The following is a 16,469-nucleotide window of genomic DNA, read 5'->3' as shown; positions in this document are numbered from 1 at the left end:
ATTAAAATTTTTATCATTTTTTTCACACAAATAGAGCTTTCTTTTGGTGGTATCTAAACTTTTTATTTTTTGCTAAACAAAAAAAAGGCTTATTTTGGAAAAAAAAATAAAAATGTTTCATTGATTGTTATAATATTTTGTAAACAGGTCATTTTTCTTCTTCACTGATATACGCTGATGAGGCAGCACTGAGAGGCTGACACTGATGGGAACAGATAAGGCAGTACTGATGGGCACAGATAAGGGGGCACTGAAGGCCACTGGTAAGATGGCACTGAGGGCAGTGGTAGGTGACACAGATGAGCTGTCGGTTGCTCTCCTTGATTGGGACCGATGTCCCTGACAGCAGCCGGTGACTGACTTTTTTTTTTCTCCTCACACCATCAGCGTGAGAAAAAAATCGCCGATTACCGGCTCGGTTTAAATCACATGATCAGCTGTCATTGCCCAACAGCTGATCACATGGTAAGGGGTTGGGATCGACACCTTACTCCGATCTGTGATCCAGTGAGTCTCATGGACTCGCTGATCACAGAGCGCGCTGCGTGCGTCCAGCAGGGAGGGGGAGCGCGCAGGCTGCTCAAGGACATCTATTGACGTCCTCCCGGCAAAGTAGGTCCGCGCTATAGCAGTCATTCGGCTATATCGCGGATCTGAAGCTGTTAAATAAAAATAAAAAAATAAAAATACAGAAAATAGTGACGGCAGGTGGGAAAATGGAGTTTGAATCTCTGACCATGTCAGGTTACTGTCTGCAGGGTCTGACCATCTAGTATAGTAGGTCTGCAGTCTCGGACCATCCCTTGTAGTATGTCTGCAGCCTCTGACTATCTCTTGTGGCATGTTTGCAATCTTCTGGAGCAAGATATTCACCGAATATTTTTAGTCCCTTAACATAAACAAAGTTGACCATCACTGCACTAAGGCATTAAATGTGCATGTACCAATCAAACAACTCCAATAGACGATTATGCTGTGGAAGGATCCCCCCCCCCAGTGTGGGGCATTTATCACTGGAACATTTTGAGCAGCATATGAAATCGTGTACAGATGCCTACCTTGACCACAGTGCCATATCTTTGAATGTGCACTTTAACACACCAAGCATAACATGTACTGTGGAGTTTGTTTGTTCTGCTTTTTAAGATAGTCAAATGTACCCTGAAAAAAGCAGAAGTTCAGAATGTGGCTGTTTACAACATTAGCTGATTTTCTGCTCTGAATGCTGGGGAAAAAAAAAGAAGGGAATTAGGCTTTTCTCCCCATTTTATTCATCATATACATTTATACAAGCCATAATAAAAAAGGCTATTTTTGCAACAGTTCTGTGAGTTGTTACCTAAGTTGAATGCATGCAGTTTACAAACAAGAGGTAGAAACACGGTATTAAAGACCTAGAAATGCACACACAATGCATTTGTATATTTCACAAGCAAGTACATAAATAAAAACACTTTGAAAATTAATTGGCAGAATTTCAGATAAATAATAAAAACGTTGCTGTCAAGTAAAACACGCGGTAAAATAATATTAACGTATTGCAGATGTGTGAAGTGCCTTGGTACTATTTCAGTAATAGTATTTAAATTTGACAGGTTTTTGTTTGTAAAAAATGTAAAATTTATGTTCAAGTATCAACGTTTCAGGAGAAAAATACTATTTGCTGGAGATTATGCCAACTCATGGAAGAGCTGGGCAAGCTTAGATGGTAGTCTCCGTGTTTTCTTATGAATCTACTGGGCAAACGCAATACAAGACTGTTTAAATGAATGTCATGGTTTTGTTCCCAATACTCATCCTGGCAAAATGAAAGGTAGCATTACCTTTCACAATACTTAAACCTTTTCTCTAAAATGAGCGTTCCAGTTTAAGTAAAAAAATTTAATAAAAACAAATGCTGTCTAGACCTGAGTGATGTGGTGTAACGATAAGTCTTCCTTCTCATGGCTGACAACTGAAGCCTGCTAAAGGTAGACTGAACGCTTGTATTTGTTGGCATTCTCCTCTACCCGAAAGTGGGTTTCTACTTTTTCTCTGAAACTTGTAAACCTCATTATCAGTGGGCTGTACAGTAACATTAACAGATGATTATGCATCACAAGAAAGGATTTCTTTAGGGCAAGAAATTTAAAGAGACAGGGGTGTTGGTATGCTAAAGAAAATAGACGGTGCCCTTTGCAAGTACAGTTTCACTTTCTTTAGTATAGGAAAATGTGGTAAAGCTTCACTCGGTAAAAAATACCCAATCAGGTGCAAGGGAAATAAAAAAAAACATTTTTGCTTGCATATGATTAGATGATGGAAATCAGCAGAGCTTTACCACATTTACTAAGCTCTGAGAAAATGCACTTACAAAGTGCACAATCTATTTGTCTTTAGTAAATTCATACCACTGTCATCTGCTCAATCATAGAAGAGTAACAGAGCATCCTGATAGCCCACCTCTTCAGCAAGGTATACTCACCCATCCATGGCTGCTTACTGTGGTGGATGACATCACTGCCCGGTCACATAACTGGCAATAGGCCATTCATTAATGTGTATTGTCATATGGGGAGATCAAATGCACCCCCACACTTGGAAGCCATGCTCCATGACAGCAACGGAACAAGAGCTCTGATGCTAGATGAGTAGAACTTGCTACAGGAGTCAGCTATCAGGAGACAGTGAATGGGCAAAATTAGTGCCTCAAAACTTTGTCATAAATCGGCCTTTTCTGTAAAAATACATACAATTGCCAAACAAAAATCTAGAGAAATGTATTATTAAGCCAAACCCCTTTTTGTTTGGAACACAGATACAGTAACAAGGAATAAAACAGGATTAATGTCATGACTGTCTTTCAGTTTTTCATAAAAAAAAATAAAAAAAACGGTAAATACAAATGATATACCAATAATGGGGTTTGCCCAAATTTGTCAAAAAGTCTAAAAGCACAAACTTTATAGAGGCAAAAATGCATAATACACTTGAAATGCCTTTTTACAATAATAACCACAATGAAGTTAAAGCTATTAAAATGTTGTTAATTGGTAAATTCATGTATGGATAATCTTGGGCTCACCCTCTATGAAGTGAACAATTTTATTGTGGCAGTTAATAAGTTAAAAATGACATAAAAGGCTTTTCCAAAATTGTATTGGAAGATTCACATTAATGAAAATGGCATAATACAAACCAAGCAAGTGGCATCGGTTGTCTAAATTGATGTTCCTTACCAAGTACTGGCCTTCTATAGAGAGCATAACCCCTAGATGTACAAGTCACATGGCAACTTTTGTTACTAAACCTTTGGTGCCATTGTTAAGTGTTGCTTGTACTACGCCACCTACTGTTGAGCCATGTGAACAACACCTTAGTGCTTTACAAGCCACACTACAGATACTGGGATTTAACTGACCTAAACTACTGTTTAACATCTCTAATACAGTAGTAGTTCACACACAACAGCCTATGTTACATCATAGTCTTCCCTCTCTAACACTGTCTGTGAAACATATTTACGTCCGTTAGGAAATACCCAATAAAGAGGACAACTGTAAGTAAGCACGTTATCACATGCACAACCATTATATGCAACACACAATATCTGTATAGAAAGCAAATACCAACAAAGTAAAACATGAAAGAAAACAGACATTAGTAATCAAGTATTAGACAAAAGAGATACAAAAGGGTCACAAATAAATTCTTTTGTATAGTTTGTAAAGTCTTTAGGAAGCTACATATTCAATTTCAACTTTTTTTTCTATACATAAAATGAAATGATAATTTTCTCAGTAAATTCATTGTGCCTTTTTTAATATTGATAAAGAGTTCCGTATAAGGTAATTTACAGTTTTAAGAAATTAGTGCAAAATAAATTGGTTTAAAAGTAGAACGTCAAGTAGCAACATCAAAATGGATAATAAAATGAATCAAGACTCCACATGGCTGGATTTGAATAGTTTTTACTGTTCCTACTCAGTATAAAGTGCTCTGCTTCTGCTTCTCTTTGTAAAGATGAATGGATGGATGTTCTAGGTCCAGACCTTATTAAAGAAACTCCTATATAGGTAACATGGAGTCCTTTTGCTGCTAAACTTGCAGCCTCCGTTCCTGAAGGTCTAGTTACCATTTCCAACACCTCGTCCGTTATTACTGGAGCAACCACAGTCTATTATTCATTTTACACATTAGAAATACATACACAAGGTTAAAATTTGCAGACATTTTCTTCCGTGTCACGTGTATGTTGAAAGGCATGTTTTGCAAGGAGTGTCTTTAAAATAAGGCAGCCTTCCTGCATACTTAAATTTTCAGTCCTGGGATTATTGTTCTCTGAAATCCTCCAAAAGGGAATTCTGGTTTCTCTTTCCGAGCATTAGATGTAAAATCTCTAGTAACAGATACAAAGAACTAAGCTATAGTGGTCCCTTGTTTAACGCTTCCATGTTTCAGTGGCTACTGTTACTATTCATACACAGCCACTGCTCCGTAGCAAAGTGCCGACAGTCTACTTTCAACATTGGCTTTATCTGAAAAAACGAAACCGGAAAAAAAAGGAGAACTATAAAAAAAGAGCAATATATAACCCAAAGCATTTGACTGATCCCATTATTATACATATATACTGATACAAGTAAACTCCATGCAATCTGCTATATAAAGAATTGAAATATATAAGGTATATAGGAGCTCTTTGAGATGCCAAAAGATTTGAATTTCTATCCGTCCAGTCCTAAAATGTATTAAGCTCCTCACCAGAATGGTCAGGTGGATGACACCACTTATATTCAGGGTGTAACATGTTACAGATGCAGCAGTCTGCCTTTGCCCGCTGTTGGTTTGCAGTTCTCAAACTATCAGGGCACTGTTGAATGCTGTGGTAGTTCATTAATTTTCCTGTCGGTGTGTAACTGCTTGTAAGAGGTAGGAGCAGACAGCTTACACTGGCAGTCTGCAGGAGTCCTTCAATGCACCTGCAAACTGCTGATCATGGGTGTGATGCTTTGCAGGCTCCTAGTAAAAAAATAAAAATAAATGCACATTTTCTTACCTGCATAAAGATGTGCATTTCTTTTTTTTACAAAGGTGAATTTATAATTTAAAGAATATTATGGTGCCCTCTTGAGCCTGCTGAATGAACACTGAAAAAGAAGCAGCACACTGATGAGATCATCCCTCTACTCACTCTGCATCCAGCATATATAAATACAGCACACCTGATTGGCTGCCAGTGCTGCTTCTCCGAGTGTTGCAGCACAAGGTATAGGAGGAGACTGATGCAAAGTTAAAATCAGGTATTTACAATAGTTACATTGAATACACTTTTTTTTTTTTAAGATTTAGCAAAAGAGCTGCATTCATTTGTGTCATTTATATCTGCCTGGAGTTTAATTCTAATTGACATTACATACAGTGGTGTTTATAGATGTTCCAAGTGCTTTACTTAGCTCTTGGGGGGGGGGGGGGGGGTTAGGCTTCTTGCACACACAAGTTTACAAGTGTTACAGTCTTATAGTGGTAACATTTCCAGGACTTCCAGGCACCCAGGGAGCTGTAGTGCAGCATACAGCCACCCATACAAGTGAATGGCTGTCACGTCTGTACACTTGTATACATGCCGATGACTTCTGCATCACCATTTACTCACACATGCACATACAGCATATTTTCCCGAACACGCTAGTGTGGAATTCTTTTCCATATTTTTTCACTTTCTCTCTGGTGATAGATTTTCCCAATTCTACCCTTCTGTCTCTAAACATTTTCAATTCAGGTTTGAGACTGTTCTACATGTTGAACAAACTGCAAGCAGTTTTTCAAAAACTTTTTTTTTTCCTGTTCTCTATAATGCGTATTCCCAAAACCCACATTAAAAATTTTGCACACATGACAGATAAGCAATGTGTTCTAGAACTTTCCTAATAATCAGAGCTGCAGCAGCCTGTGGCTCACCAAACAAAAACGACCACAATTTTACATAGCACAGACATATGAATTTCTGTGCCTTCTAAGTTTTTAGACTTGTCCCTATCTATGTCTCTAGTGTTCTAGAGCTTAGCACCATCTGTAAAAGACTACAAAAAATAGGATTTTTGTAACAGCTTACCTTTTCTTGGGGTACATCATGGGACACAGAGCCTTAAGTAATTACTTAATGGGTTATAGGCCACCTTCAGGTGATGGACACTGGTATATTCAATCCAGGAAGTTCACTCCTTATATAACCCCTCCTCCTCCCAGGAGCACATCAGTTTTTGTAGTAAAGCAATATACTTAAATCCCAAAAGAGGGGCGGGACCTCTGTGTCCCATGATGTACTCCAAGAAAAAGATTGTACAGGTAAGCTGTTATAAAAAAAATCCTATTTTCTTTATCGTACATCATGGGACACAGAGCCTTAAGTAATAACTTAATGGGACGTCCCATAGCATTGCTACTTGAGGGGAGAGAGAGACAACACGGAGGGTACCCCCTGACTTGAGGACCTATACAGTTGCTTGCAGTACACTGTGTCCAAAGGTGATATCCTCATACCTCCTTGCATCCACTTGATAAAATTTGGTGAATGTATGTACTGAAGACCAAGTTGCGGCTTTACAGATCTGAACCATGGAGGCCCGGTGACGCACTGCCCAAGAAGCACTAACCGCCCTGGTAGAGTGCGCTTTAACTTGAAAAGGGGGAATCTTAAACCTTCAAGTTTAAGTTTGAATTCTAACTTTCCAAATCCACTTAGTGACAGTGGATTTCGACGCTGCCTGTCCTTTCTTAGGACCCTCTGGCAGAATAAATAAGATATCAGTCTTATGAATCTGAGCAGTTGTCTTTAAATAGATTTTCACTGCTCTCACCACATCAAAGACAATGTAGTGACTTTTCTTCCCTGGAACATGGTTTTGGAAAAAACAATGGCAGGACAATATCTTGGTTCAGGTGAAAAGCTGAAACCACTTTTGGCAAAAAAGTCTGGACGAGGGCATAACACCACCCTGTCCTCATAAATAATCAAATATGGCTCTTTACAAGAAAGAGCAGCCAATTCCAAAACCCTCCTTGCTGAGGATATAGCAACCAAAAATACCAACTTCCCTGTCAGAAGGACTAAGGGAATATGTTGTATCAGCTCAAATGGCTGTTTTTGTAACACAGACAAAACTAAGTTCAAGTCCCAAGGGTTCAAGGGAGGTTTGACTGGCGGATTAAGCTGCATCACCCCTTGCATAAAACCCCGGAATAAAGAATGTGTAGCAAGCAGTCTTTGAAATAAGATTGATAAAGCTGAGACTTGGCCTTTAAAAGTACTCAAGACCAATTTCATTTCTACTCCTAATTGTAGAAAGGCAAGAATTCTGCCTATGCTATATCTCCGAGGGTGCCAACCCTTGGATTCACACCAGGAAACATAAGCCCTCTAGACCCTATAACAGTGATGGCAAACCTTGGCACCCCAGATGTTTTGGAACTACATTTCCCATGATGTTCATGCACTCTGCAGTGTAGTTGAGCATCATGGGAAATGTAGTTCCACAATTGGCTTCCTTGAATTAATCAGGGTAGAGATAACTGACCTGGAAAGCCCACGTTTCTACAGAACATGTGTTTCAATAGCCAAGCCATTAAATTTAGAGACTGTAAGGTAGGATGGAGTATTGGTCCCTGTGAGAGCAGATCTGGCCGTAGTGGGAGCGACCATGGACCCTCCACTGCCATCTTTACGATTTCTGCATGCCATGAACTTCTGGGCCATTCTGGTGCTACCAGAATTACAGGCTTTATTTCCATCTTGATCCTGCAAAGACATCGAGAGGCAACTACTGAATAGGGGGAAATGCACAGATCAGTGAAAACTGATCCCGTAGGGTCACCAATGCATCCGTTCTGCATGCGAGGGGATCCCTTGTTCTGGCCACAAAGTTGACTAACTTCATGTTGAATCTGGACGCTAGAAGATCTATGTCCGGAGTCCCCCATCTTTGGCAAACAGCCTGAAATATGCGAAGAGACCATTCCCCTGGGAATAACTGCTGGTGACTCAAGTAGTCCGCCTGCCAATTCTCTACTCCCGGAATGAAGGCTGCCGATAGGCACGGAACATTCCTTTCTGCACAAGTTAGAAAATGGTTCACCTCTCTCTGCACTGAGAGACTCTTGGTGCCCCCTTAGTGATTGATATAGGACACAGCTTTGGCATTGTTGGATTGGATCCTGACAGGACAATCCCTTAACCTGGAAGTCCAGGCCTTTAGAGCCAGACGCACTGCCTGAATCTCTAGGATATTCATGGGCAAGGCTCCACTGGACCCTTGACCCTGGACAGTTGTCTTTTCTAGTACTGTTTCTCAGCCTGAAATGCTAGCATCTGTCGTTACCACTTTACAGATAACTGGTCTGAAGGATTTTCCTTTCAGCAGATTCTGGGTTAGTAACCACCTATTGAGACTTTGGGACACCTTTTGGGGACAGCCGCATTGGTAATTCTAAAGCTTGAATCGTTTTGTTCCAAGTAGACAGGATACTGTTTTGCAAGTCTTGAATGGAACTGGGCATAGGGAACCGCTTCCAATGAAGCCACCATGGTTCCTACAACCTTATGCAAAGGCGAATGGAGGGATCGCCTTTTGACCTGACCATCCGTACCAGCTCTCTTATGGAGTTGATCTTTGCCTGAGACAAGTCCACCTTTTCCTCAGCTGTGTCTATGACCAGACCCAAGTACTCCAGCGTTTTTAGCGGTATTAGGGAAGATTTCTCTAGGTTGAGAATCCAACCCAAACTTTCCAGGAAACTGGTTATGTAATGCGTACGCTTTTCTCCAAACAAGCCACCAACTGGTCTATTATCAATAGATCATCTAGGTACGCCAAGACTGTTATGCCCTGTTCTAACTCGAACCGCAGAAACCTTTGGTGAGCGGGAAATATAGGAACATGTAGATATGCAACCCTGGTGTAGATAGATGCCAGAAGTTCTCCTCCTAGGAGGATAGAAACTATTCACTCGATTGTTTCCATGCGTCCATGCGAAAGGAGCAGATCTTCAGGAACGGATTTAGATTTTTTTAGATCTAGAATGGGTCTGACATCTCCATTTGGTTTTGGTACCATAAAAAGATTTGAACAAAACCCCAAACCTTGCTCTTCTGTGGGGATCTGTACGATCACCCCTTGAGATATTAATCAGTCTAGTGCCTGAAACAGAGATTGTCTTTTTTCTGGATCTTTGGGAACGCTTGAATTCAGGGGGAACTCGGAGCACATATTCACTTGCGACCAACACCTTAGACACTGGCAAAAAAACTGACGTGCTCCGGGAAGGAGGGGTTATATAGGGAATGAACTTCCTGGATTGGGTATACCAGTATCCATCACCTGAAGGTGGCCTATAACCCATTAAATTATTACTTAAAGTGGAGGTCCACCCTAAAGTGGACCTTCCGCTCATTGGAATCCTCCCCCCCTCCGGCGCCACAATTGGCACCTTTCAGGGGGGAGGGGGGTGCAGATACCTGTACAGTACAGGTATCTGCACCCACTTCCAGCGTAGATTCTGCAGAAGGTACGCCCCTTTCCGCAGAATCTACGCCCCTTTCCGAAAGTCCCCCGCTGCCTGCTGGGAAACACATGGATCCCAGAGACAGCGGGGACCATCCTTATTGCGCAGCGCGACTCGCGCATGCGCAGTAGGGAACCGGGAAATGAAGCCGAAAGGCTCCACTTCCTGATTCCCATACCCAAGATGGCGGCGGCAGCACCCGAGAGACGATCGAGAGATCGGCTTCGGGTGCCGACATAGCAGGCGCGCTGGGCGGGTAAGTGTCATTATTTTAAAAGTCAGCAGCTGCAGTATTTGTAGCTGCTGGCTTTAAAAAAAAAAAAAAAAAAAACGGTGGAACTCCCGCTTTAAGGCTCTATGTCCCATGATGTACGATAAAGAAAAAAGTGTTGGGATTTAGCAGGAAGGCGCAAGACCCTCTGCTTGCAGTATTGGTGGAATGCAGGGAGACAGATGTACTGTAATATATACAGTATATAATGGTAAGAAAAAGTATGTAGGCCCTTTGGAATTAACTTATTTTATGCAGTAATTTGACATAAAATGTGAACTGATCCTCGTCTAATTTACAACAGACAATCACAATGTGCTCAAGTTGATAACACAAACAATTGTAATTTCTCATGTCTTTATTGAACACACCCGTTAAACATTTGCAGTGCTGGAGGAAAAAGTAAGTGAACTAGTGAACAGACTAAATACTTCAACAAAAGCTAATTGGAGTCAGTAATTTGCACACCTGGAGTCCAACTAATGAAATGAAATTGGAGGTGTGGTTTAGAGCTACTTTGATAAAATGTACTCAAACATTTTAAGATTGTTGTTAAGAAGAAGTGTCAGCTGATGTGACTTATGCCTTGCAAAAAGGCGCTATCTGAAAATATACGATCAAGAGTAGTTGATCTGCATAAGGCTGGAAAGGTATACAAAGCAATCTCAAAGTGTTTAGGCATCCATCAGTCGACAGACAAATGGTCTATAAATGGAGACAGTTTAATACTGTGGCTAGTCTTCCTAGAAGTGGGCACCCAGCCAACATGACTTTAAAGGCAAAACACAGAATCCTGAATGAGCTAAAGAAGAACCCATGAGTAACAGCTAAAGACTTGAAGACATTCCTGGAACTGGCAAACATCCATATGCAAGTCTTTGAACAGGCATGGTGTATGTGGCAGAACACCACGGATGCAGCTACTGCTCTCCAAAATAAAACATTGCTGTACACCTGAAGTTTGTCAAAGAGCATCTTGGCAAACGGCATTGCTACTGGGAAAAGGTTTTCAGTACTGATAAAACAAAAGTTGAATTGTTTGGGAAGAATACTCAGCACGATGCATGGAGCAAAAAGGACACAGCTTACCAACATCAAAACATCATCCCAATAGTGAAGTATGGTGGAGGAAACACCATGATTTGCTGCCTCAAGGCTTTGACCACTTATCAAAGGGAAAATGAATTCCCATGTTTAACAAAATATCATACAGGATAATGTTGGGGTGCCTGTCTGCCAGCTGAAGCATAGTAGAAGCTGGGACATACAACAGTACAATGACCCTCAGCATTAAAGTAGATCCACCACAGACTCGAAAAAGAAACATGTCTTTTGAGTGGCCTAGTCAAAGCCCAGACCTTAGCCCAGGCATGTCCAAAGTCCGGCCCACGGGCCAATTGTGGCCTGTGGTCCGGTTTCATACAGCCCCACTGGTAATTTGGATATATACATATCTTTTGTGGCCCACAACGAATTGTTGGGGGACTGCAAAAGATATATACTGTATTTATTGTTCCTCAGAGGAGACAGAGAGGGGGCAGGACAAGTGTTGTCAGATTACATACAGTGAGAATCTCCTGTTTACTTGGCAGCCTCTGTAATAGGAAGTCCCATCTCCTGGGCTGGCATTGGATGACTGTTCTGTCTATCATAAGAGGCGGGACTTTGTATTAACGATGGCACAGAGTAAACAGGAGATTCTCCTGTATGTAATCTGTTGGTGCTCGCCTCGCCCCCTCCCTGTCCCCCCCCACCCACGAGGCTGCAGATGGGCATGGATCAGGCTGCACTAATGGCAATGGTGTGGCTGCATTCAAAGGCTGCCTTCATGGCAATGGTGAGGTTGCATTCAAGGCAATGGCGGGGCTGCATTCGTGGCAAATGGCGGGGCTGCATTCGTGGCAAATGGCGGGGCTGCATTCGTGGCAAATGGCGGGGCTGCATTTGTGGCAAATGGCGGGGCTGCATTCGTGGCAAATGGCGGGGCTGCATTCGTGGCAAATGGCGGGGCTGCATTCGTGGCAAATGGCGGGGCTGCATTCGTGGCAAATGGCGGGGCTGCATTCGTGGCAAATGGCGGGGCTGCATTCGTGGCAAATGGCGGGGCTGCATTCGTGGCAAATGGCGGGGCTGCATTCGTGGCAAATGGCGGGGCTGCATTCGTGGCAAATGGCGGGGCTGCATTCGTGGCAAATGGCGGGGCTGCATTCGTGGCAAATGGCGGGGCTGCATTCGTGGCAAATGGCGGGGCTGCATTCGTGGCAAATGGCGGGGCTGCATTCGTGGCAAATGGCGGGGCTGCATTCGTGGCAAATGGCGGGGCTGCATTCGTGGCAAATGGCGGGGCTGCATTCGTGGCAAATGGCAGGGCTGCATTCGTGGCAAATGGCAGGGCTGCATTCGTGGCAAATGGCAGGGCTGCATTCGTGGCAAATGGCAGGGCTGCATTCGTGGCAATGGCAGGGCTGCATTCGTGGCAATGGCAGGGCTGCATTCGTGGCAATGGCAGGGCTGCATTCATGGCAATGGTGAGGTTGCAGATAGGCACTGATTAGGCTGCATTGATGGGCACTGACCCTTATTTTGCTTCACAGTTCTTTATTTAAAATTAAAGTTTTTTCCCTGAAACTTCCCTCTTAAAGTGAAGGTGTGTTTTATACGTCTATAAATACTGTATATCCAAATAACACGCCCAAGCTCATCCTTAGGCTCTTCAGCACACACAGCCACAAAGGCAAGAGAATTCTTGTTGGGCAGTGTATTAGTTCATTTGCATTTAATTTTAATGTTTCAAAGAATGTCAGGCAAAATGGTCGGCCCTCACACATGTTCACTTCATCAAATCTGGCCCTCTTTGAAAAAAGTTTGGACACCCCTGTCTTAGCCCATAGACATGCTATGGAATAACCTCAAGAGAACCATTCACACCAGACATCCTACAAATGTGTTTGAGCTGAAGCAGTTTAGTTAAGAGAAATGGTCAAAAATTCCTCCTAAAATGTTACACAGATCTGATCCAGAGCAACCAAAAGTGCTTGCTTTAGGTCAATCTGTCCAAAAGGAGGTTTAACCAGCTATTAACACCAAGGGTTCGCTTACTATGAATGTTTAATGGGTGTGTTCAATAAAGACATGCAAAATTAGAATGCTTTGTGTGTGATCAGTTTAAGCACATTGTGTTTGTCTATTGTTGTGAATTGGAGGAAGATCAGTTCACATTTTTTTTTAAACTCACTGCAAAAAAAAAAAAAAAAAAAATAGTCAATTGGGTTTACATACTTTTTCTTGTCACTGTATAAATACATATACACACTTGTTGGACGAGAACTAGTGTTGTGCAAGTGCTGATCTCTGTACAACCTACAATTACTCCCAAACTTGATCTTGGAAGTGCCGGGGGGAAAACAGTACATATGCCAATAAAACTAGACAGGTCCGACAGGTCACTGAAAGTGATATATACACAATATGTACGAATTAAAATTAATGAACAAAAACAACTGTTTTTCAAAATATCTGCACATGAACTGAAAATAGTGCAGTACAAAGATAGAAAAGCTACACATTTACTTATTTTTCTGGATACTCACACTTGTGGACGTTTTCAATGTCTGCTGGACTCTGCAGGATCTTGGTTAGGCCCTCTAATAGTAGTGCTGCTTTGTGGTAGCGGTAAGCAATATCCTCTGCATGCTGGAACATCTCATCTAGTGCTGCTGACTGGACCTAGTTTACGGAAAAATTAAAACTTTCTCAATAAAACGATAATGAAGAAAACCTGTGTTGTTGGTATCTATCCTGAAAATGCTGGACTCTTTGCTGTCATACTGATACAATGTCTTTAGTACTTCCATAGTAACTGACCTAGAAAGGAACGCTGATGGGGGTCCAAACTTTACTTGATGTATACTTGTTCTGGGAAGCAAAACATTTTTTTAAGGAGACACTGTTGTCTTGCCCATGCAGGGGCATCATTAGGGTTATGTAGGGGTTAATAGGGGGGGGGGGGGTTAAAAAGGAAAGCATTTTATTTATTTTTTTAACATGCAAGTCTGCTTTAAATTACATCATATGCAAATCAAAGATGACCCTTTTGATCTGCTTTACATGCACAAGAGTAGTTACAAATAAGAAGATTCTAACATTGCTACATCATAACTTGCATTGACAAACAGACACCTGGGATAGTCCAGTTATCACTAAATGGGGCAAGGGAGCTGCAGTGGAGTAGCAGGGCGTATTACACACAAGCCCAAAGTATTTGTGAAGTATACCTACAGTCCACAACTGATTAAATGATATAAATTAGCAGGCATCTTCCAAAATGGCATTTATACAGGAAAAGATTTAAAACCATATAGGAGATATAGTTACAAATTGAATCCCTTTAGTCTATTTCCACAAAAAAAAAAAAATTTTTTTTTTAATATTCCCTTTTAAGATAAAGCATATCGCAAAGGAAATATCCTCATTATGAAAATATCCACAGCATCTTTCTAGGTGCATTGTGAACCAGCTCTCATCTCCTCCTCTGTCTGTTGGCTAACCCAGCAGTAAGAGCAAGAACCATAATAATTTACAACCAGTTTCTGATTCTAGGGGACAAAAGGATGACCCAAATGCTAAAGATAATCACACTGTGGTTGAACCACAAGGTTGCTTTTGTAAAGAAGAGCTTATGTAATTTCTTGTTTCTCTCATTATATTAACCTGCCACTGATACTGGGAGCAATATTCTGTACTATATTTAAGGCAGTATATGTAAAAATAGGGTCTGTGTACACCTTTTAGGGATGTTCAATTCCTAACGCCCGACGCCCGGGACATGCAGTTCTTGGAAGTTTTTTTTTTAATGTAGCCCAGCTGCGGCAAAGCAGAAGGGTTTAGAGCCGATGGTCGGCTCTCTTGTAAAAGCAATCTGAGCAGCTAACTAGCTGCTGGATTGCTTTTACAAGCAGCTGGAGGGGACATTCCCCCCTCCTCTCGCAGGCTGTCCTGTCCCACTGGGACACCCGATCGACCAGCTGGCGCTTCTGCCAGCTGATCACAGAAGCGGACAGAGACTGGAAAAGCTCTGTCCCCCTCTATGATATGGGAAAAAGGAAGCAATGAGCACGCAATACTTATGGTTTCCCCAGCTCCATTTGTAGGAATGGAAAGCATATGATCACACTGATCTGGGTGTGATCAAATTCTTTTAAAGGCAGAGCAGAGATCTGTGGTCAATAAGACCCCAGATCTACATAAAGAGTACTTGTCACTGTCTATTGCTGTCACAGGGTATTACCATGAACGTCAGATCATGGGCAGCAATTCTAGCACCAGATCTCCAGTGTAAATCTAAAGTGGAAACTTGAAAAGGCTTTTGACGCGTTGCCTATGAAGAATAAAATTTACGTCTGTTGTTGTCGTTGCAGGGGCATGCGCAATTTTAGAGCGTGACGTGTTTGGTCTCTATTTACTCCGCATATCAACTTTTAGATTTTACCAAAAATTGGGTTATGTATTGTGTTTTCTTGCATTGAAATTCAAAAAAAAAATAGTATTTTTTACAAGAATTGTATACTCTAGGGCCCAATTACACAAGCTCATAATTTTAAATAGGATTTTACTCTCCTCAAAGGCCAACACCGACAAGCAAAATGGCAGTGGCTAGCCCAGGTTTTCAACAGCCATATAAAGTGAGAGAAAAAAGTATTTGATCCCCTGCCGATCTTGTACGTTTGCCCACTGACAAAGAAATGAACAGTCTGTAATTTTAATGGTAGGTTTATTTTAACAGTAAGAGACAGAATAACAACAAAAATATCCATAAAAACGCATTTCAAAAAAGTTATAAATTGATTTGCATTTTAATGAGTGAAATAAGTATTTGATCCTCTATCAATCAGCAAGATTTCTGGCTCTCAGGTTTCTTCTATACAGGTAAAAAGCTAAAATTAGGAGCACTCTCAAAGGGAGTGCTCCTAATCTCAGCTTGTTACCTGTATAAAAGACACCTGTCCAAAGAAGAAATCAGATTCCAATCTCTCCACCATGGTCAAGACTAAAGAGCTCTCCTAGGATGTCAGGGACAAGATTGTAGACCTACACAAGGCTGGAATGGGCTACAAGACCAGCTCCAAGCAGCTTGGTGAGAGGTTGACAACAGCTGGTGCGATTATTTGCAAGTGGAAGAAAAACAAACTAGCTCTCAATCTCCCTCGGTCTGGGGCTCAATGCAAGATCTCATCTCATGGAGTTTCAATGATCATGAGAATGGTGAGGAATCAGCCCAGAACTACACGGGAAAATCATGTCAATGATCTCAAGGCAGCTGGGACCATAGTCCCCAAGAAAACAATTGGTAACACACTACGCCATGAAGGACTGAAATCCTGCAACCCCAAGGTCACCCTGCTTAAGAAAGCACATGTAGAGGCCCGTCTGAAGTTTGCTAATGAACATCCAAATGATTCAGAGGAGAACTGGGTGAAAGTGTTGTGGTCAGATGAGACCAAAATCAAGCTTTCTGACATCAACTCAACTCGCCGTGTTTGGAGGAGGAGGAATGCTGCCAATGACCCCAAGAACACCATCCCCACCATCAAACATGGAGGCGGAAACATTATGCCTTGGAGGCATTTTTCTGCTAAGGGGACAGGACAATTTCACCACA

The 16,469-nt window shown here is 41.7% G+C and overlaps 1 protein-coding gene across 7 annotated transcripts in view; it reads right to left on the bottom strand.

Moving 5' to 3' along the window:
- Positions 1 to 1,248: 1,248 nt before the first annotated feature.
- The window catches only part of ULK2 (unc-51 like autophagy activating kinase 2), a 164,539-nt gene continuing 149,318 nt past the window's right edge, over positions 1,249 to 16,469 (bottom strand). For 6 of the 7 annotated variants that reach the window (XM_077482145.1, XM_077482146.1, XM_077482144.1 and 3 more), the window contains 2 exons: positions 13,402 to 13,537; positions 1,249 to 4,517 (listed from right to left, as the gene is read on the bottom strand). In XM_077482145.1, coding sequence (XP_077338271.1) covers positions 4,453 to 4,517; positions 13,402 to 13,537 — 201 coding nt within the window. In that variant the 3' untranslated portion in view covers positions 1,249 to 4,452. Of the gene's footprint in view, positions 4,518 to 4,560; positions 5,002 to 13,401; positions 13,538 to 16,469 lie in introns of those variants that run through there. The other variant, XM_077482147.1, reaches the window with a different exon arrangement.

Source organism: Lithobates pipiens, unplaced genomic scaffold (assembly GCF_037356315.1).
Source record: "Lithobates pipiens isolate NorthernLeopardFrog02 unplaced genomic scaffold, aLitPip1_a1.2 Scaffold_16, whole genome shotgun sequence".
NCBI classification, from domain to species: Eukaryota; Metazoa; Chordata; class Amphibia; order Anura; family Ranidae; genus Lithobates; species Lithobates pipiens.
This window is presented reverse-complemented; position numbering and strand designations above follow the sequence as displayed.